At 35.6% G+C, this 21,412-nt stretch overlaps 1 protein-coding gene across 1 annotated transcript in view; it reads left to right on the forward strand.

The window, feature by feature from the left end:
- The window catches only part of B4GALT6 (beta-1,4-galactosyltransferase 6), an 89,402-nt gene that overhangs the window by 53,164 nt on the left and 14,826 nt on the right, over window positions 1-21,412 (forward strand). Inside the window, exons 4-6 of the mRNA XM_044666440.1 lie at window positions 3,161-3,285; window positions 8,829-8,945; window positions 14,368-14,555. Of these exons, the coding sequence (XP_044522375.1) occupies window positions 3,161-3,285; window positions 8,829-8,945; window positions 14,368-14,555 (430 nt within the window). The remainder of the gene's footprint in view (window positions 1-3,160; window positions 3,286-8,828; window positions 8,946-14,367; window positions 14,556-21,412) is intronic.

The following is a 21,412-nucleotide window of genomic DNA, read 5'->3' on the forward strand; positions in this document are numbered from 1 at the left end:
AGACATGTGCAAGAGATCTTATGAAGGTAAAATGGACAGGGCTTGGCAGCAGATTGAATATGGGTGTTTTGGGGGTGAGAGTGAGAATGAGGAGTAGAGGATGATGCATAGGTTTTGAGCCTATGTTTTCTTTTGGGAGACATATATACTTTACTAATCTCTCTCCTTTCTTTGAGATCAATGTTTTGCTTGTATGAAGACCATATTTTCTTTTAACATTATCCACTTTTGGTTCTCTTCTTTCAGATTGTTCTTCATTTCTTTGCATTCGCATTTTCAATCAGTTATTCTTTTGTTTGCTTGGGGATCCTTGCTACCATGGATTCAGTTTTTCTATTTTGTCAATTCTGCTGTGTAAGTCATACATTTTGCTTTTATAGTTCATATCTCTCTTTTTAAACTATTCAGAAACATTTTGCTGGGGTATTCCATATCCTCTTGGGAATACATAGGGTCTTCAACCAGCCTTATCAGGTGCCCATTCATCTTCCTTTGTCATGCAGTATTTATTCATAGATACCAGGAATCTTTTATTTGATCTAGAGACCATATTTCTTTCTGTTATTAACATTAGTCCCTGTTGCTTTATCTACTTATGCTCAAGATCCTTAGCTAAATTTTTTTCCTTCTGAGATCTCTAATAATTTTGTTCTTTTATCCTTATGTTCTCCTATTGCTCATTTTTTGATTCTTTCCTCTTTGATGACAGTTTCCCCTTTCAGTTTCTCTGAAAGCAAGACTTCACAGGCTTGTAAACTTCCTGAGGAAATCAGACTCTGCCTCAAGAGAGTTCTTGAGAGAAAAGAATTGTTCCCAGATGAATGTTGATACACACACACACACACACACACACACACACACACACACACACACACACTTTGGCACCTTGTCCCAATTCCCTCTCTTCCTCAGTCCTCTAGCTAAGTACTATTGTGGCACAGAGGACTGCAATTTCAGTTGGAGCAATATTCTTCCTTTTAGTTTTCCAAGTCATTGGGAAGTAGACAAGGTAGAGTTGAATTTTCTCACTATCTTGCCAGAGTATGGTGGGGAGTGTGTGTGGGTCATGTTGTATTGGGGGTTAGAGTAACAATTAACTTTCTTTACTGTTAGTTCTTTGGGTTTTTACTTTGTCAGGGTCTTGGTGTCCTAGCTGGTGGAAAAAGCTGAAATTGCTTTATCTCTTGCACATAATTCCTATTTTGGAGAGGTTTGAGAAGTTGTGAGGATTAGAGAAAAAAGTCTAGTCCTCTACTTTGTTCACAAGACCTAGAAGTCTATAACTATTAAGTGCTAATATTTTTAGTACTTATGTTATCTCTCACATCTAGCACCTCTGTGCAGATAATTCCAAAATCTATAACTGTAAGCTTTTGATTGGCATTCTCAAATGTCTGTTTTATATCTAAATATATATGACCTGCTGGCACCTCAAATACAGAGTGTCTAAAATTGAACTTCTCCCCTTCCCCCAATCTTTTCCTTTCTTCTCACCTCCCAATTTCTGTCAGTTGCCCTATTACTCACATAGCCACTTCATGTTGAAAAGCTTAGTATTATCTTTTACTCATCCCTCTCTCTTACTTCCCACTCCCAAACAATTGCAAAATCTGGTTGATTCTGTATCTTCAGTATCTCTTGCATCTTTTTCCTTTTCCTTCCCACTGCTGTAGCCTTTGTAGATGCCTCATTACCACTGACCTGGGCTATGGCACTACTTTCCCAAATGATCTTTGCTTTCAGACTTTACTCTCTCCAATCCATATTTCATATTCTTGGTAGACAAATATTTAGGAAAAATTACTTTTCCACCCAAAACTCTTCAATTCAGTGTCTTCTGAATAAAATCCAGACTCCTCAACTGACACTTTCTGGCACCAGACTGATTTCTAAGCCTTATCTCATATAATTACACTCCGTGCATTCCACCCTCCAGCCAATCCAGCCAATCTGGACTACCCAGCTTGTGTTCTTCCATTACTGTGCCTTTGTTCACACTATATGTCAAATTCTTTCAGCCTCCTGAGATCCGTTAAGATCTAACTCAAATGCAAGCACTTTTATAAAATCTTTTCTGAGCCTCTAGTTAGAAATAATCTTTCATTCTTATATAATACTTCGAACTTCTGTAGGCAGCTAGGTGGCACAGTAGATAGAACAGTAGGTCTGAAGTCAGGAAGAACTGAGTTTAAATCTAGCTCCAGACATTTTCTGGCTATGTGATCTGGGCAAGTCTATTAGTTCATTTCTTCTTCTGAAAAAATGAGGATAATAATAACACCTACCTCCCAGGATTGTTCTAAGGCTCAAATGAGATACTATTTGTGAAACGCTTGGCACAATGCCTAGCACATAGTAAGCACTATATAAATATTGGTTTATTGTTTTTATTTATTAATTTATTACAGTCTTTTTATTTGAAACATTTGTGCTTTTGTTGTAGCCCTCTCCTGTCTTGTATCTTCCTGTGATCTAAGATCTTGTATTATTGATTATTATACTCCCCTAACACATTATATAATTTTCTTTTGGCAGAGCAGGGAGGAATGTAGGGGTGGCGTAGACTTGGTGTTTCCTGGTGATGAAACTCAATTGATGAGAATTTGTAACTATTATGCAACTTATAGTTTAAAAAAATTCTTACTGTTTGTCTTAGAACCAGAATTAACTATTGGTTCCAAGGCAGAAGAGTGGTAAGGGCTAGGCAAATGGAGTCAAGTGACTTGCCCAGGGTCACACAGCTAGGAAGTATCTGAAATCAGATTTGAACCCAGGTCTTCCCAACTCCAAGCCTGGCTCTTAATCCACTGAGCATCTTAGCTACCCTCAGTTCATAGCATTAAAGAGTTGCCTGGACTGAAAAATGGTTAAGTGATTTGCTAGTCAGGATATGCTAGAAATGGAACTTTAACCAGGTCTCTCACTCTGAGGACACGATACCTCTCTGCTCTGTGCATATTTGGTGCTTAATTAACATTCATTGAATGGTATTAGAAGATTTGCAGCAAATATGAATATTTTATTAATCCAGTGTGCCAATTAAGAACATTAAGTTCAGGTAAGGAAATTTATTTTCCCTTGGTCATTTGACATTTAATGTATTTTTGAATCCTTGTTGTAAAAGACATTAAAATGTTTACTTATGCTTTTTTCTACTTAGGGGGCCTTATCAATGTCAATATGAGTGAAATCAGTTTGGATGAAATTCAACAAGTATTCTCTAAGGATTTAGACATTGGTCCAGGTGGTCATTGGAGGCCCAACGACTGCAAACCCCGATGGAAGGTAAGATACTCTTTCATATCAATTTCATATGTTTTGAGTGTGAAAATATTTTAGATTTAGAGTATGGAATTGATCACACTTATCATTACTCCTTAGATCAATAATCTTCAAGTGGTCATATAAAGACTGTGATATGGCTTAACATCATAATTGTAAATGTTATGCAAATGTTCTTAAAGTTCTTAGTAAAAAGATTTAGGATGAACAGATGGCCATCATATCACTTGAGATACAATCTGATTCAGTTAAAGAGATTTGGCTTTAGATTTGGAAAACCTGGTTTTGAATCATGACTGTGTCAGGGTGGAGAGACACTGTACCTGAAGTCAGGAAGATGCGAATTTAAATTTGACCTCAGATTCTAGGTGTGAGATCCTGAGCCAAGACACTTAACCTCTGTCTGCCTCACTTTTAAGAGTATTTGTCTCCTAAGGATATTGTGATGATAAAATGAAATGTTTGTCACATGCGTAAAACATTCTATAAGTGTTAGCTATGTTTATTATTATCAATTATTAGCTTTATGACTTTGGAATCAGAAAGACTTAGATTCAAATCTTTCTTGAATCTGTGGGACTTTGGGCAAATAGTTTAACCTCTCAGTGCCCAGGAAATTCTAAGACTAAAACTTGCAAAAAAAATGCCAGCCTGCCTTGGTAGAAAAAGTTGTCTTCACCCAGGAGTTCTTATTCCAGTGACATCACAGGTTCCCTCCCTAGCCTTTAGTATTGATTCTAAAGCAGAAGGTAAGTTTTTTTAAAAAAAAACCCATCCATTTCTGATGTTAAACCATTTGATCTTCTTTGCATTTTCAGGAACTAGCTGCTAGTAGGTTGCATCTCCACAAGACTTTCTCCCCACACATTCAAAATACTCAAATTATCAGATGGTTCTTTAATCTCATTACTTTGGATGTTCTCTCCAGTGATGCAGTTTGCAACTCATTCATGCCCGACTGTTCTGTGTGAATCTTGCTGGTTTTCTTTTTTTGAAATCTGTTATCTGATCCCTGAATCTTTGGGGGTCTCACAGTTTCCTGATACAAAGATGAACATTTGTGGCAATTGTGCTTTTTACCTGGGACCTTTTGTTTTTATCGTGTGGCCAGAACATCTTTTTTCTCCCTCATATATTTCCTTGTTAATATCTTTAACACCAATTTTCAAAGTTAATTATTTGTTATAGATTGAAGCCTATATATATGTCCACCATACACCTCTCTGTTAGTCTCTGTTACATAGTTCAGTTCTTTGGCTAATGTAGTAGTTCATTATCTATAGCTATATAACACCAACAGAGTATTTTTATTAAAAAGATGAGCTTGTGTTTCTGGGATAAATTTGGAGATATTAAAGTCTTCCAATTTCCTCAACTTTTCCATTCTTCTCCTCAATTAATTCTGGTTACAATTTGTGGTGTATTTATGTTTGGTCCCAGATATTGATGGTTAACCTTTCTATAGTTTGCCCAGTGAGTTGCTTGTCATAATATGAGCAAAGATTTTTTCATCTACCTTGTTTCCTATATGTAAGTGGAGGGCGGACCATAATTCTTGAGAGATTATAGATCTCTTATAGGAAGCTTTTTAATATTATACAATATAATAATTTTATATATGTAGGCATATATCTGATATAATTGGGCAAAAAAAGCAGAACAAATATGACACAATGGAAAGAGCTTGGAGTTGGAGTTTGGCTTTGGTTAAAATTCTAGCTCTTATACTTATTAATAACTCTGTGGCCTTGTCTCATCACCTTTCAGTTTCTTCATCTATGCAAAGTTTAGACTAGATGACCCCTAGAGTCCCTTCTACCTCTATAAGTATCATGACTATGATGGTAAATTACTGATCAAATACATAGATTTCTCTATATGAATTGCTACTTCCTATATGGAATTTCTGTTCCAGATAAGCTGATTTTATATTTAACAAGCCCACTTCTACTTCCCTGTCTTTGCTTATGATGTTCTTCCCCCTAGATTGACATTTTTTGCCTTCTCTGCTGATCTAAGCCCTATTATTTCTTTAAGAACATCTCTTTTTTTAATTAAAAATATTTTTAAACCCTTACCTTCCATCTTGGAATAAATACTGTGTATTGGTTCCAAGGCAGAAGAGTGGTAAAGGCTAGACAATGGGGGTTAAGTGACTTGTCCAGGGTCACACAGCTAGGAAGTGTCTGAAGCCAGATTTGAACCCAGAACTTCCTGTTGCTAGGCCTGGCTCTCAATCCACTGAGCCACCCGGCTGCCCCCTTAAGAACATCTCTTGCATGAGATTTTTTTCCTAACCTTTGGTGGATAAAAGGACTTTAAGATCTTATGGTACCATTTGCTACCTGTATATCCTGTATGTACATCTCATTCCTTTTATATTCTAAGTTTCAGCACACTCTTCCCAATGTATTTGGTGCAGAACATGCTGCAGGTTCATGAGGGAATGCTTTGTGGCTACTATTTTATTATGCCCTCATATTAAATACTTTTGCTAGCTAACTGTGTCTATGGACTGATAGTTAAGGAAGAGCAGAAGCTCCCAAGCTCCAGCATTAGGAGTTAATATATATAAGCTACCTCCTTTTAGGAGAAGGATGCTGAAATCTGCTTACTTAATACTAAAATGAAGGGAATGGATTACTATGGAGATAAAATAAAATGATGTATTCAAAGCACCATATGAATGTAAACTTCTTTTTCAATGATCAATCATTATTATGTGAGTATAGAGGGACCAGAAGTCAAAACAGCTATTTAGCTAACCAGAGAACTACTTTAGTGCTATTGTCAATAATCTTTAGTCACATGGGCTTGTCAACAGTAAATTTGAGAGTACATGGCCTGTCCTCTTTCTCTGGGTGAAATAAAAGGGGAAAAAATGAAAAAAAAGCTACCTCCTTTAATTCTCAAACCCTTTGTGGAACTAGTCCAGAGAGGATGAAAATTTTACAGAGTTGTTTTACGTTCTGTAAATTCAAAATCTGAGTACTAGAAAGATCTAGATACTGAAAAAACTTTCATTTTTCCTTTTGTCAGAGTCTTGCTGCTGTAAAAAAAATAGATATAGTGAGTCAGCAAATAGCATTTAAGCACTTACTGTTATTCCAGTTACTATGCTAAACACTGGGGCTAAAAAAGAAGAGCAAAAGCAGATTATATCTTCAGGGAGCTTACATTCTGATAGGAGAGACAATACAAATGGGTAAATAAAAGGTACAAACAGGATAGATGGAAGATAAACTTGTGAAGTGTTTGGGAGACCAGGAGTTGGAACTTGAACTGACTTAAAAGAGGGCAGCAAAGGCAAAGGGACAGGAAATAGAGCTCTGTGTATGAGGAACAGCAAATTCTAACTGATAATATTACTGTACTGAATGGAGGGGAGTTTAAGAAGACAGGAAAGACAGGAAGGGACTAGAACAGAGGACTTATTTGGTCTTACAGATAATTGGGAGACATTAGAGTTTACTAAGAACAAATCAGACTGACACGTTAGGAAATTTACTTTGGCACCTCTGGGGAGGATGGATCGGAGATGGGAGAGATTTGATTGAGGCTCAGAGAGTGATTTATGAGATAGTTGTAGTAGCTCAAGTTAGTGGTGATATGGGTTCAAAGTAGGGTGGTAGCTATGTGGGTGGAGAGAGGGGAACATTTGAGAGAGATGTGGAAGAAATTATAGGATTTGAAAACTTTTTAGATATATGGGCTGAACAAAAGTGAAAAGTCAAGGATGACACTGAGGGGGCTGCCAGGTGGCAGAATGGATAGAGAGCCAGGTCTGATGTCAGGAGGACTCTGGTTTCAAATTTGGCCTCACATCCTTCATAGCTGTGTGACCTTGGACAAGTCACTTAACCCTTTTTGCCTAGTCTTTGTCTTTCTGTCTTGGAGTTGTTACTAGGACAGAAAGTAAGGATTTTTTTAAAAGGGTGATGCAGTGGTTTCAAACTTAGGTAAGTAGGAGGATAATGATGCACTCAACAGAAATGAAAAAGTTTGGCAGATGGATGGACTTGGGGGAAAATCTAATGACTCTCCCTCTGACATGTTGAATTTAAGATGACTGTGGAGTATCCAGTTCAAAATGTCCAGTAAGGAATTGGTGATGTGGGATTGGAGCTCAGAAAGAGGTACAGTGGTGAGATACAGGTCTGCCAATCATTTGCCTAGTGAAGATAGAGAGCATATCCAGTAAGAGAATAGTAACAATTGCTGATGAGGAAAGGGATGCCAGGAATACAGTTTTGTCCCAGGACTCAGTAAGTGCTAGAAGTTGGAAGGATTAAGAGAGGAAATGGAATAAGTTGGTTAATTTGGGATCATTAATTCCAGAAGGTATAGTGGAAGGAATGAGCTCTTCTGGAGTGGAACCTTTTCAGGGTAGGGATGAATTGAATGGGAATGAAGAGGCAAAATAGCTGGTGTTGAGTTGAGACAGTTGTATTTTGGTTGCTCAGTATTACTGGGCTAGTAAGTGTAAGAAGAAATGAAAGTATGTGGTCAATTGGGGAATGAATCATTTGAAGTATCAGTGAGTTCTGATGGTTTAGTCTGATGATTAGAAGGATAAAAGTTGACTCTCAATGTTTTGGCACAACTTACTTGCTATATTGCTCTGTCCTAGGATGCATCTGAGAGCCTGAGTTTTCCATGAAATTAAGAATATTTCCATTCTAGTAGCTTCTTGATTTGTCCTTCTTAGGCTGTCTGGATTTCAGTCATATCCATTCACAATAGACATGTGCATATGGTGGTAGGTTCCTCCCCAAGAGACAGTTGTGTCCCAGGAACCAACTCCCATTTCTTACTATTAATTAACTTTTTAACATTTCTTACTATTAATTAACTTTTTAAAATTTCTTACTATAAATTAACTTTTTCCCCCATGGAAAATAAAACAAATTTGATACACACCAAAAACTACAGAAAAAAACACCCATCTACGGGTTTGGATACAAGGAAAGTTCATTTTCTGATGAATTCCACCTTCCCCCTGGGTATCATATGGTAATTTCTAATTGATAAAGCTGTTTTGGCTTTGGGGAATACTTTAGGCAGGAAATGGAATTTTGTTTTGGAGGAAACTGAGGCAAACAGAGGTTAAGTAATGGACCTAAGGTGATATAGTTAAGAAGTTTCTGAGGCTAGATTTGAACACAAGTCTTTCTGTCTCCAAATGCAGTACTGTATCCATTGCTCTATCTAGAAAGGCTTTGAATATTGACCCCATGTCTATTGTTTGATCACTAGTCCAGGTAAGTACCAAGAAACTCTGACGATCACAGGATGATGAATTTTTTGGCCAGAGCAAGTTTTGAAGACAAATATTAAGTCAGAGAGATTGTGATCTCTGTTAATACTCAGTGAATAAATCAAGGTCCTTGAAATATTGAAATTGTAATAGCAAAAAATTGAATTTATTTTACTAAATGTTAGCGTTTGTATCAAAAATTAAATATTAAATCCTTTGGTAATTATCATCTTTTATTTTATACCCATTTTTTATTTACATGAAATTTTCACTACTTATATTTTTGAAGGTGGCAGTTCTCATTCCTTTTCGTAATCGGCATGAACATCTTCCAATTTTTTTCTTGCATCTGATACCAATGCTACAGAAACAACGACTGGAATTTGCCTTTTATGTCATTGAACAGGTGAGACTTTTTGGCTAGAGTGGTAAATGTGTTGAGTTCTGGGGCCTTGTTCATTAAATAGAATAGGATTTACATTATTTATCAGGACCAACTAATGCCCATATATGTATGATCTAAAATTGTATTCCAGATTTAGCTTAAATTCCAACTTGCCAAATTTCTTCATTTGACCAGAAGCCCTATAATTGGACACTATACTAAAATCACATTTTTGTTAGATTATAGCTTACATTAGTTTTTAGGGCTAAAATCACTTACCACACCCCCATCAGCAATATCCCTTAACCACCTGTGTTGTGTTGCCACATTTCATACATAACCCTTCACTTCTGAATGGAATTAAATTTTTTCAGAATATTTTTTCTTAATTTACATAAAATGAGTTCCTTGGGTCTAGATCTTTCTAAGATTTCTTCTTCTAATCACTCTCATTATGTACAGAATGTATAAGATACTAGATAGTCTACCTTCCAGAATTATATGAAAACAACTATGGACAATTGTTTTTAGAAATACAGACATAAGTAACTAGAAAAATGAGCAATCGATAGGATAAGCCAATATAATAAAAGTGACAATATTACCTAAATTAATTAGTACTATTGATAAGCTTGTGGATAAGTACAGCTATTTTGGAAAGCAACTTGGAATTATACACAAAATGTGTGCTCTTTGATCTAGCTATAATCCTGCTAAGACTATATCCAAAAAAGATTAAGAAAGAAGAAAAGTTCCTTATGTACAAAAATATTTGTTGCAGCATCTTTTGTGATTAAAAATAACTAGAAACTAAGAGGATTTCCAACAGTTGAGGAGTTGTAAAAGTTGTGGTATAGGAATGAGATGGTATAGTATAGGGTTATTAGAAATAAAGAAATAAAGACATGAGTGAAGTAATGCAGAATGAAGTGAATAGAACCAGAAGAACAATTTATAACATAACATCAATATTACCAAAATGAATATTTTTGAGAATTTTTATGAATTGATGAAGAATGAAATGAACAGAACCAGGAAAACAATTGTTTTATACAGTCATAATAATACTGTAAAAAAACAAAAAAAAACTTAAAAAACTATAACAACTATCATCAATACAATGATCATTCATGATTCTAGAAGATCAAAGATGAAAACATGCTATCTCTTACAGAGAAGTGATTGATTTGGGGTGCAGAATGAGAGACATTTTTTGGTGTACTTCTATTTAAGGTTTTGTTTTGCTTGATTATGTGTATTTGCTATAAAATTTGTTTTTTTCTTTTCCTTTTTTTAATGGAGGGAAGGAAGAGGAAACAGGTTTTAGTTAATTTTAAAAACTAGAGAGGTGGGAGCAATGCTATAGATGTGAAATGTTTCAGGGAATTTCAGATTAGATCACTGTAATTATTCATTTTTTTTTTTTATCCTGGGATTCCATTCTAGGAGCATAGGGCCACAACCAGTAGGCAATGGGTCGCTCAGGGTCACACAGCTGGGAAGTGTCTGAGGCCAGATTTGAACCTAGGACCTTTCGTCTCTAGGCCTGGCTCTCAATCCACTGAGCTAGCCCAGCTGCCCCTACTTTGGGTTGCAGTTTCTTTAGCAGATGTAGTTTTTACAGGGTGGGGTTGCTAGCCCCACGCCCAACCCTCCTCCTTTTTCATCCGGGCTGGGGACCATCCTTAGCCCAGGAGTGGTAAGGGTGGGCGATAGGGGTCAAGTGACTTGCCCAAGGTCACACAGCTGGAAGTGTCCGAGGCCAGACTTGAACCTAGGACCTCCAGTCTCTAGGCCTGGCTCTCAATCCACTGAGCCACCCAGCTGCCCCTAATTATTAATTAACTGTTTTACAAAAGTAACAAAGTGAGAATAATCTGTAAATATGTAATATAAAACAAAGCACATCAATAAAGCAGAAAGTGACCAACAATTTTAAAAAGGAGTATTTTAGTTTATGGTATATGAATTTTGTGTAAATAGAGAAATACACAGAGTTCCTTTAAATACTTAACTGATATGTATGGATGGACCTCTGTGTGTCTATATTTTATATATATGTATATATACATACTTACTAAGAGAGAGTACCTTCAGGTTTATAAAGCATTTTATATACATTATCTATTTACTTCTTTAAGAACTGTGTAAAATAAACGTATAGCTCTCAGCACCTCCATTTTACATATAAGGTGTAAAGAAGTTGTAATTTGATTACAGCTTATAAGAGTTAAATGTCAGAATTTCAGATTCTTTTTTTTACTCTGTTTCTCTTCTCTCTATACTACATTGCCTTTCATAAATTTTTTAAACATAATATATGCACATTTTAATGAATCTATGATTTTCTTGGAGCCAGCAAGCACTTTTTCTGTTCAAACTGCAGCTCCTTCATATCTTCTTATCCTCTATAATACTTATTTGTCTCCTACCATAAATCCTCCATAGTGGAGCTACCTAGTACATTGGAGCCCTTCTTTGTCTTTAATATTTTGGGTGTATGAGTTCCATATTTTTCTGTCTGTTACTCATCTTGTTATACCTTCTTGACTTTAATGGAGTCTTTTGTGCTACTTTAGAGCAAGTCATTACCTAGTATATGGCATACTATACTCTACTTATTCACACCATAGGTCTTTACATTGTCCTTAGATTAGACACACTTTTGATTTTTCAGAGATCATGATGTTCCATGATTCACAGCTATATAGCATCTGTGGGAGAATATCATGTTTGTGTGTTGTTTAATTATGTGAGTGTTTATATAGGTATGCATATTTCTGTCCACATATATATCCATGTATAAAGAATGAATTATCTAAAGTTTTTTTGACAATTCATAATTTATAAAAATGTAATATCTTTTTAGAGTGAAGAGTGGTATAGGCCATTCATTAAAAAAGTAGTATATCAGGTTCTCTAGTTCAAGATTGGTCAAATGAAAATCGGATAATTGGCTACTTAAATGTAAATTAATGTACTTTTTCTATTCTTTTTGATTTCCATTTTGTTGGATTTTACTGGGACACTTCTGAATATATAATTGAGCTCTGGTTTTATACAGTGTAGGCAGATGCTTGTGTTCTCCCTAGCCTATTAATTATGGGAAGCAGTATTTAGGATTAGAAGACAGTTGAACAGATAAATATAGGTGGAGTCCATATACAATTTGAAGATGTAATTATTTTTGGACACTGTTTACAAAGCTGTTGCAAATGTGCGTTGAGCTATAAAAATGAATAGTAATTGAACTGGTCTCAATGTTTTTTAATGACTATATACTTTTTTGGTTTGTTTTTAAGGAACAGGTGTTCCTTTTTTAAAAATTAGTTTTGTATAGTCTCTTTTAAAATTTTAAAATTGGTGCCATTTCATAAATATAACCAAGTAATGCAATTCATGACAAAGCTATAGGACTGATTACCATAAGCCACATGCAAACTATTTTCAATATGCTATAGTTATATCTTGTGCCGTTTCATAGTTTTAGCCTTAAAAAAATCAGTCCTTTTTTCTTCAGAACTTGATAACTTGCCTGCTTTTATCCTTTATCCTTTATCCTTTTGTTTTTTGATCATTTTTTCTCTGGCCTTAGGTCTGGTTTCTTAAACATCTTTTCCATTGTCTTCTTGCTTTTCATTACCTTAAGTTCTTTCTATATTGAAATTCTTTGTTCTGATTCCTCATAAAATCAATTTGTTCACACTTTCAGAATTACATCTCCCTTAATGTTCTGCTTTGTCTTTGACATATCATTTAACTTTAACTCTCACCAGCAATCTCTATTCGGATAAATGATTACACCCTTATTATGGTAATGATGCTGTCACCACTTCTGTGCCTTCACCTTTTTAGCTTTTATCCTTTTCTTTTCAACCTTTATATTTTTACTTCCTGGAACGATCACATTTTCCTCCCTTTGTTTACTTTACATATTGACAGTTGATTCTAAACCTCTTAATTTCTCTTCAGTATCACAGCTCTATCTAGCCATTATCCTTTTAGATCCTTTTAGATATAGTTTTAAGTTCAACATCTTGAATTTGAACATATTAGAGAGTATATATATTTTTTCTCCTGTCATTTTTACCATCTTTTTAAAGAGGTCACTTTTATTTCCATTTTTTCCTTTCAACTATTACAATAATTTCTGAAATTTAGCACAGTCTTTTAAAAATGGCGCATTTCTATTCCAAATATGAATGCTTTTTGTGTTGTAAGTATTTTTGGTTCTGACTTTTGGACAGCTTCTCACATTAATCATCTCACTTTTTATTTCTTTTATGAAATTGATTGCCAAAGTTAGAATCATAAAACCTTAGAACTAGAAGAGACCTCATAGAATTTATCTAATCTAACCTTCCTTTGAAGAATGGAGCATCTCTATAACACCATGACAAGTGGTCCTCTAGCCTTTGATTGAGGATTTCTGGAGTTTCAGGCCTTATCAGTAGACTCCCTCCTATTCAATTTTAAAAAGTCAAATTTCTTATCTTTGGAAAGCTTATTAATATGTACCACTTCATGACTTAAGTTTCTTCTCTATTTTTTTTATGTATCTCTGAATCTCATAGAGATCTTTCCATACGTCTCTTTATTTAAATTTCTTGCTGCATATTAAATTCCATTTCATTCATTCATTAAATTCACATAGTACAATTTGTTTAACCATTCCCCAATTGATGAACATCTACTCTGCTTCTAATTTTTTGCTATTGTGAAAAGTGCTGCTATAAATATTTAGTGTATGTAAGGACTTTCTTCGTGTTTATGGCTTCTTTGATAGTCAACTAATGGAGTCTCTGGTTCAAAGGGTATGGACATTTTAGTCACTTTATCTGCATAATTCCAAATTGCTTTTCAAAAATGGTTGTACCATTTCACAGCTCCACAAACAGTAAAGTAATACACCTATCATTCCATTGACTGTTGCCATTTTTTCTGGTAATCTTTGCTAATTTGCACAATGTGAGGTGAAATTTTAGGGTAACAGTGTTTTCTGCTAAGACCTCAGAACTAGGAAAGGAAACCACTTTTTCATTTATATAGCCAGGTTCTCTTGAGACTCATTGGATAATTGTGATTGGTTCAGACACTTTGGAAAATAATCTTCTGAGGAATAATCAAGTTCTGATGTCATCTTCTATTTGGGCTTGGAGCCTGAAGTGACTATTAATTGTCAAGACCATCTAAGCTGGTACTTGAATATTTGTACTCTGAAATGTTTATTACTTTTATATTCTACTCAATCAGATAGTGGTTCCTTTTTAAATTTTTTGGTTATTTTAATATGATTTCATTGATGAGTTTTACAGAGAAATGATTATAACCAAGACCTTGGCTTTTGTGCTTAGTAATAAATTTTCTTCCTCTATAGTATGATAAGACCAGTGTGTTTTCTTGTTCTTATCATTTGTGTTCTCTTTGGTTTCTCTCCTAAAAGACTGGCACCCAACCTTTTAATCGTGCGATGCTCTTTAATGTTGGATTTAAAGAAGCTATGAAAGATATGATGTGGGACTGTATAATTTTTCATGATGTGGATCATTTACCTGAAAATGACCGAAACTATTATGGTTGTGGAGAAATGCCACGTCATTTTGCAGCAAAGCTGGACAAATACATGTACATGTAAGTAATATACAATTTCTTTGGGAAAATGCATTTGTGAAGTATTAATAACTGCATAGCATTATATGGCTCAAGTCATAGTCAGAGAATTTTGTAGTTGGAAAAGATAGTAGTAGTCTTGTAGTTAAACACATATATAAAAAAATGGAAGCTAATATTTATAGAGTACTTTAATAGGCTTGAAAAGTGCTTTACGTATATTATTTCATTTGGTCCTCACAAAATCCCTGTGAGATAGGTGTTATTATTTTCTATATTTTGTAGATGAAGAAATTGAGACTGAGAGAATATAAGTGATTTGCCTAGGGTCACATAATCAGAAAATATTTAGAGAAAGGTTTAGAACGTAGGAAAAGCACAAGGGACTATTTCACAAAGGAAAAAAGAATTTACCATACAACTTACTTGACAAAGTGGTCATTCATCCCTTTTAAAAAATCTCCAACAAGGAGAAAACCCAGTCCATTGGATGTTCAGTCTGTTCCATTTTTGTATAGCTCTTAATGTTAAGAAAAATTTCCTTATTTCAGCCTTAATTTTGCAATGTCTGTTCATTGGTCTTAGTTCTTTCTTCGGGGACTAAACAGAATTAATGTCATTCCTCTTTCACATGGCAATCTTTCAGATACATGATAAAAGACTATCATGTTTCTGATGAGCCTTGTCCTTTTCAGGCTAAACATCTCGTTTCTTCTACTGACTCTCATCTAACATGAACTCTAGTCAGTGTTTCTAGAACTGAACTATGAGTTAGTTCATCCACAGTTAGTTCATCCAAGGGTTCTGTGAATTTAGATGGGAAAATAATTGCATCTTTATTTCAATATAATTGACTTCCTTTTTGGACCTATGATTTTATTTTATGCTTGTAAAAACATATTTTTTTCCCTGAGGAGTAGTTCATAAGCTTCACCACATTGCCAACTATGTCCATGATCTCCTTCAAAAGTTGAGAATGCCTGCTTTTAAAAAGCACTTTATAGGTACAGTAATAAAGAACTTAACATTCATGTAGGAATGTTATTCAACCCTTTGCATATTAAGAAGTCTTGCTTCTCTGAGATGAATCAGCAAGAAACTACTAGGGACTAGAATAGGTCCTACAGTTGTGGTTTCAGAATTTCATTCTTGGAAATTTCTTATCCTTCCTTAGTTTAATTACCCTTGTAGAATTTTAGTTCACGAGATCTTCCTAACTTATCTTTTTTCTGAATTCTTTGCCATAATGGCCCTTAGCTTTCTTCTCCTCTGTCATGTAAGATTTTTTACATTATAGTACCATAAGGACAAAGGAAGCCAATCATATTGAAATAAATATGTGATTATTTTCCCATTTAAATTCATAGACCCCATGGTTCCCTGGAATCCAAGAACCCTTTCTTTAAAAGGTACAGACTGGTTCAGAAGTCTTAAATTAGAAATTCAGGCCATGAATAAAATTAGTGTTGCATTTTTGTTTTGCCAGGGAGCACCTTATTCAAATTCCAATGAGTTAATATTTATCTATTCATAGATATGAACTCCTGGAATCTAGAAAACTGGCAGATAAGTTATGAAAGTCACTTACTATTGCCTGTACCTGGAATGGGAACTGCAATAGGCTTCACTAATAAAATTTGAGCAGACAGTATCAGACTCCTGAAATCATAGCCTCAATAGTTCTTATACTCTATACTTCTTCATGCTATTAAAATTTTTACTTAGTAGCATCACAGGATGCAACCTGGACTATTGCTAACATTTGAGACTCCTCCCACTTCTCCTTTAATAATTCATAATGATGACATAGAGATACCAAATTAATAATGATACCAAAGGAATGCCAAAGACCAATACTATGGGGAATATCCAGCTGCCCTATAATTCCCAGGTGTCATTTCTTCTCCAAATCAGATAAAATGCTTTTTCCACACTCAGTAACATACTCCTTCCTGAATACGTTTTGCTATCCCAAATAATGACTAGTTTCTAGCTTTACCAAACACTCACACAGCAGCAGTCTTCCCTGAAATCAGTGATTTTTTTTTTGTCAGCTGTATGAGCTGCGTGAAAAATTGAACTGACCTACTTTAGATCTATGATCCCCATTACCTCTCTGCCCCATTTCCAGCTCCACAGCATTCCCAACCCTTAATAATAAATAAATAAGTATTTATTAAGTGCCTACAACATACTAGGAGACACTGTGTTGGGTGCTAGGGTTATGGATACAAAAGTGAAACAGACTCTACCCTCGAAGAGCATATGTTCTTTTTTCTTTAAACTCTGACCTTCTGTCTTAGAATTGATGTGAAGTATCAGTTCCAAGGCAGAAGAGCAGTAAAGGCTAGTCAGTTGAGGTTAAGTGACTTGCCCAGGATCACAGAGGTAGGAAGGGAGCATGTGTTCTAGCAGGAGAGACAACATTCAATACAAGGTATCCCAAAAGTCTTAGTGAAGTTTTAAGGCATTGAAGCTTAACATTCGTTCAGGACTTTTGCCCAGTGCTCTGTCTATTCAGAAGCCTTGAGTCTATGAGACAAATCAGTAGGTAGCTACTAAGGATAAGAATTCTGGGTCTTACAATTATGTCTTCAGAAAGTTACTAATTTATTAAAGCTTAAAATTGTACTAAGATTTTTGGACACTGGTGATGTAAATATATATGACACATATACACAGCAGATGCCAGGTGGCTTTTGAGGGAATGGCCCTAACAGCTGGGGCTGGGAAGTATTTGCCTCATGCAGAAGATGATATTAGACCTGTCTTCAATCAATAAACAAGCATTTGTTTTTTACTATGTGTTAAGTGCTAGGAATACTGAAAAATGCCAATACAATTCTTGTCCTCAGAGGGCTCCCATTTTAAAAAATTCTTATCTTTTGTCTTAGAATCAATACTAAATATTGGTTGCATGGCAGAAGAGTGGGCTAGACAAATTGAGGTTAAGTGACTTAACCTGGGGTCACACGGTAAGGAAGTGTCTGAGGCCAAATTTGAACCCAGGACTGCCCATCTCCAAGCCTTGGCTCTCTGTCCACTGAGCCTCCTAACTGCCCCCAAAGAACTCACATTCTAAAGGAAGCAGACAGTAAATACATAAATATGTATTTACAAAATACAGGCAAAGTTGAGGGATGGTAGCAGCTGTGGGGGTGGGGCAAAGAAAGGACTCCCCGAGAAGGTATTGCTTGAGCTAAATCTTGAAGAAAGCCAGGGATTCTAGGAGGCCCAAGTGAGAAGAGAAAGTAGTCTAGCCATGGAGGACAGAAAATGCATCTTAGGGTTGGAAGGGACTTCATAACTTATCTGCTCTAGTCTCGCACTCAAAGCAGGAATCTGCTCAGTAGCATGGTGTGGTAGATTGTGTATGTGTATGTGAATATATATGCATACACACACACACACACACACACACACACACATATATATATATACACAAATTAAGTACAAGGTAAATAATGGAAGATAATTGTGTTGGGGGGAAGGAGTAGTGGTAAGTGCCAAGAAAAAGCCTCATGTAGAAGGTAATGCTGGAGCTGAGCTTACTAAGAAGCCAGGGATTCTTAGAAGTGAAGGAGACATAGAGGAAAGCCTTTTTGAGGGTAGGAAGACAGAACATAGGAGATTAGGAGCAATGGGACAGCAAATAGACTAATTTGGCTGAAATATAGAAATGTGAGTGAAGGAGAGTAATGGATATTAAGCCTCAAAAGGCAGATTAGATCTAAATGGTTGTTATTGTTATTTAGGCATTTCAGTTGTATCTAATTCTACATTACCCCAATTAGGGTTTTCTTGACAGAGATACTAGTGATTTGCCATTTTCTTCTCCAGCTCATTTTACAGATATGGAAACTGAGGCAAACTGGGTTAAGTGAGTTGCCCAGGGTCACATAGCTAGGGAGTATCAGAAGCTGGATTTGAACTCAGGTCTTTCTGAATCCAGGCTCAGCCTTCTATCCACAGTGGCTGCCCTAGATCCAGATGGTAAAGGGCTGTAATGAAGGAGGTGTTTTATTCTAAAAGCAATAGGGAGGCACAGGCACTTCTTTAGCAGGACAGTGACATTATTAGGAAACTGTTCTTAGAATAATACTTTGTCAGCCAAGTGGACTTGAGAAAGCTAATAAAGTTTTGTGGACAAGCATTGTAATATAATGTCAGTATCTATAGCTGGTATAGGCAGTGGAAAACCTGAATATCATATCACTTAATTTAAGATAATGAAAAGTAATTCAGAATAAAACTCTCCAAAACAAAAGTACTCCAAAAAATTGAAATTCCCTTTATCATCAGTTAAAAGAAAAAGTCAAAATTTTAAGGTGATACAAGGACTGTTGAAAAAAAACACAACAATTCTAAAAGGTGGAAGTGAATAGGTAGTACCATCTAGGCAGAAAGATCTAGAGTGTCTTTCTCTCAAAAATATTGCCTGTCCTAAAAGGTATTGATATTCTCCAAAAAGCACTCAATTTAATTTTTAAGAATTTATTACAGGAAGTTTACTGTGTTAAGCATTAGGGGAAATAAAAAGATAAGTAAGACATGGTGTCATCCTTATGGACCCTTTAGTAGAGTAGGAAGAAAAAGTGCAGGCATATTTTGGATTCCTTCCATGCTTTTCATGCTTAGTGCTTCTCCCTAGCACATTACCATTCCCCCATATGAGATATTTGGTGTAAATCTTTGCCAAAACTTTGAATAGTAGTGTTTGGACTGGACAATGTGAGATAGAACATCAGAACATATTAGACAACATAATATATCACACGTGCAATAATTTGTCATATACATTATTTTTATGTTTTATGAATGTGACATGCCTGATCTATTAAAGGAGCAGCCAGAGAGAGAGGAAAAAAAATAAGAAAGAGCTATTTATGAAAACCAAGAGGAAAGAGTATCCATGAGGAGTAGTTGATCAATAGTGTCAAAAACTGTCAAGAGGTTGAAATAAATGAGGATTGAGAAAAGACCATTAGATCTGTGAATTAAGAGATCATTTATAACTCTGGAGACAGCAGTATCAGTTATTTTTTAATTTTTATTTAATTTTTATTTTTTAAACCCTTAACTTCTGTGTATTGGCTCCTAGGTGGAAGAGTGGTAAGGGTGTGCAATGGGGGTCAAGTGACTTGCCCAGGGTCACACAGCTGGGAAGTGTCTGAGGCCAGATTTGAGCCTAGGACTTCTCGTTTCTAGGCCTGACTCTCAATCCACTGAGCTACCCAGCTGCCCCCCCAGCAGTATCAGTTATGTTAAGATTGGAAGTCAGAGATCTTTCTCAGAGTTTGTTTCTGTGTATGTGTCTGTATCTTTCCCTGTCTTCTCCCTTCTGTCTTCCTTTGTTTCTCCTTCTTCCTCCTGCACGTGTGCACACACACACACACACACACACACACACACTCTCTCTCTCTCTCTCTCTCTCTCTCTCTCTCTCTCTCTCTCTGTCTCTCACACTCTCACTCACTCACTCACTTACTCACTCTTTCTCTCTCTCCTCTCTTCTCTTCCCTCTCCCCCTCATTCTATCTCTATTGTATAATCAGAAGAGTAGTTTGTTACTTATGCCCATTCAAGGCTGACTTGCTTTAAATGCAGTGAACTAGATAGCTTTCTTTGTAGTTTGATTTCATAGATGTCAAGCTGCCTTCCTTCCCCCACCCCACATTGGCTTCTAAAATCCATTTAACAAAGGTCAATGGAATGCTTAATATTTCTTTTAGGAGCAAATGTAAAAAATAGACTGTTGTGGTTTGTAGCCTCAATATGTAAGAAAATTTAATTTATTCTATTTTAAAACAATTTAGTATCTGTCTTTGGAATGGTCTTTGGAAATAAGTGAAAAATAATATGTGTTTTCTTGCCACCTATTTCTTTTGTCTCAATGGTTCTCATGTTCCTTATTAGAGCTCTGTGCCCCCCAACAGAGATAAATCATTAGTCATAGAATTTTACAACTAGAAGGATCTCAGACATCTTCTAGTCCAGTTCCCTCATTTGTAGATGAAGGAAAGGAATTGAAACTCAGAGATGCTACATCACTTGCCTAAGTTTACAGAGGTTTGGAATATTTTTATAGCTCTGATATCTTCATCCAAAAACTGTTCATATTTTTTACTACTTGTCAGTTGAGGAATGGCTCATATTCTTATATATTTGACAGAATTATTATCTCTTTTAGACATGAGACCTCTATTCATGGAATTGTCTAGAAATTTTTTCCAACTTATTGCTTTCCTCCTAATCTTGGTTACTTGTGATCTTAATACAGATGCATGAGCATCTCAATTAGGTTTATAAGTTTAACATTGCCATTTGGTATATAGTGGAAAGAGTGCTTAACTGAGAGCCAACAGACATGGTTCAAGCTCTTATTCTTAATAGCCGAGTGATCATTGGCAAATTGCTGAACCTTATGAACCTTAGTTTCTTTACCAATAAAATGAAAATAATAATTCATTAAGTACCTACTTCACAGCAGGGAAAGTTCCTTATGAAACCATAAAGCTATTACACATGTGATCTGTTCTTCTTATTGAAGTTGAACAACCAGAAGCTTCCTTTCAAACAAAAATTCAACATTCACAAGTAAATTTGAATGCTCTAAATCATTATTGATTAGTGTAATAAGGGGAATTATCTAGATGTAATAAGGGAATTTAAGGCAGATGTAATAAGGGGATAAAACTAGAGGGTAATAAGGTGGTTGTAATATGGGAATAGGCTAGAGGTAATAGGGAGATTAAGGCAAGGTAAGGTTGCAATAGGGATAAGGCAGGTAAAGGACTAAAGGTAATGTGAATAGGGATAAGGCACTGTAGATAGGGGTTTGTGGATCCCTAAGGCAGTAAATAGATAATGAAGATACA

This window comes from Gracilinanus agilis, chromosome 1 (assembly GCF_016433145.1).
Source record: "Gracilinanus agilis isolate LMUSP501 chromosome 1, AgileGrace, whole genome shotgun sequence".
Taxonomy (NCBI): Eukaryota; Metazoa; Chordata; class Mammalia; order Didelphimorphia; family Didelphidae; genus Gracilinanus; species Gracilinanus agilis.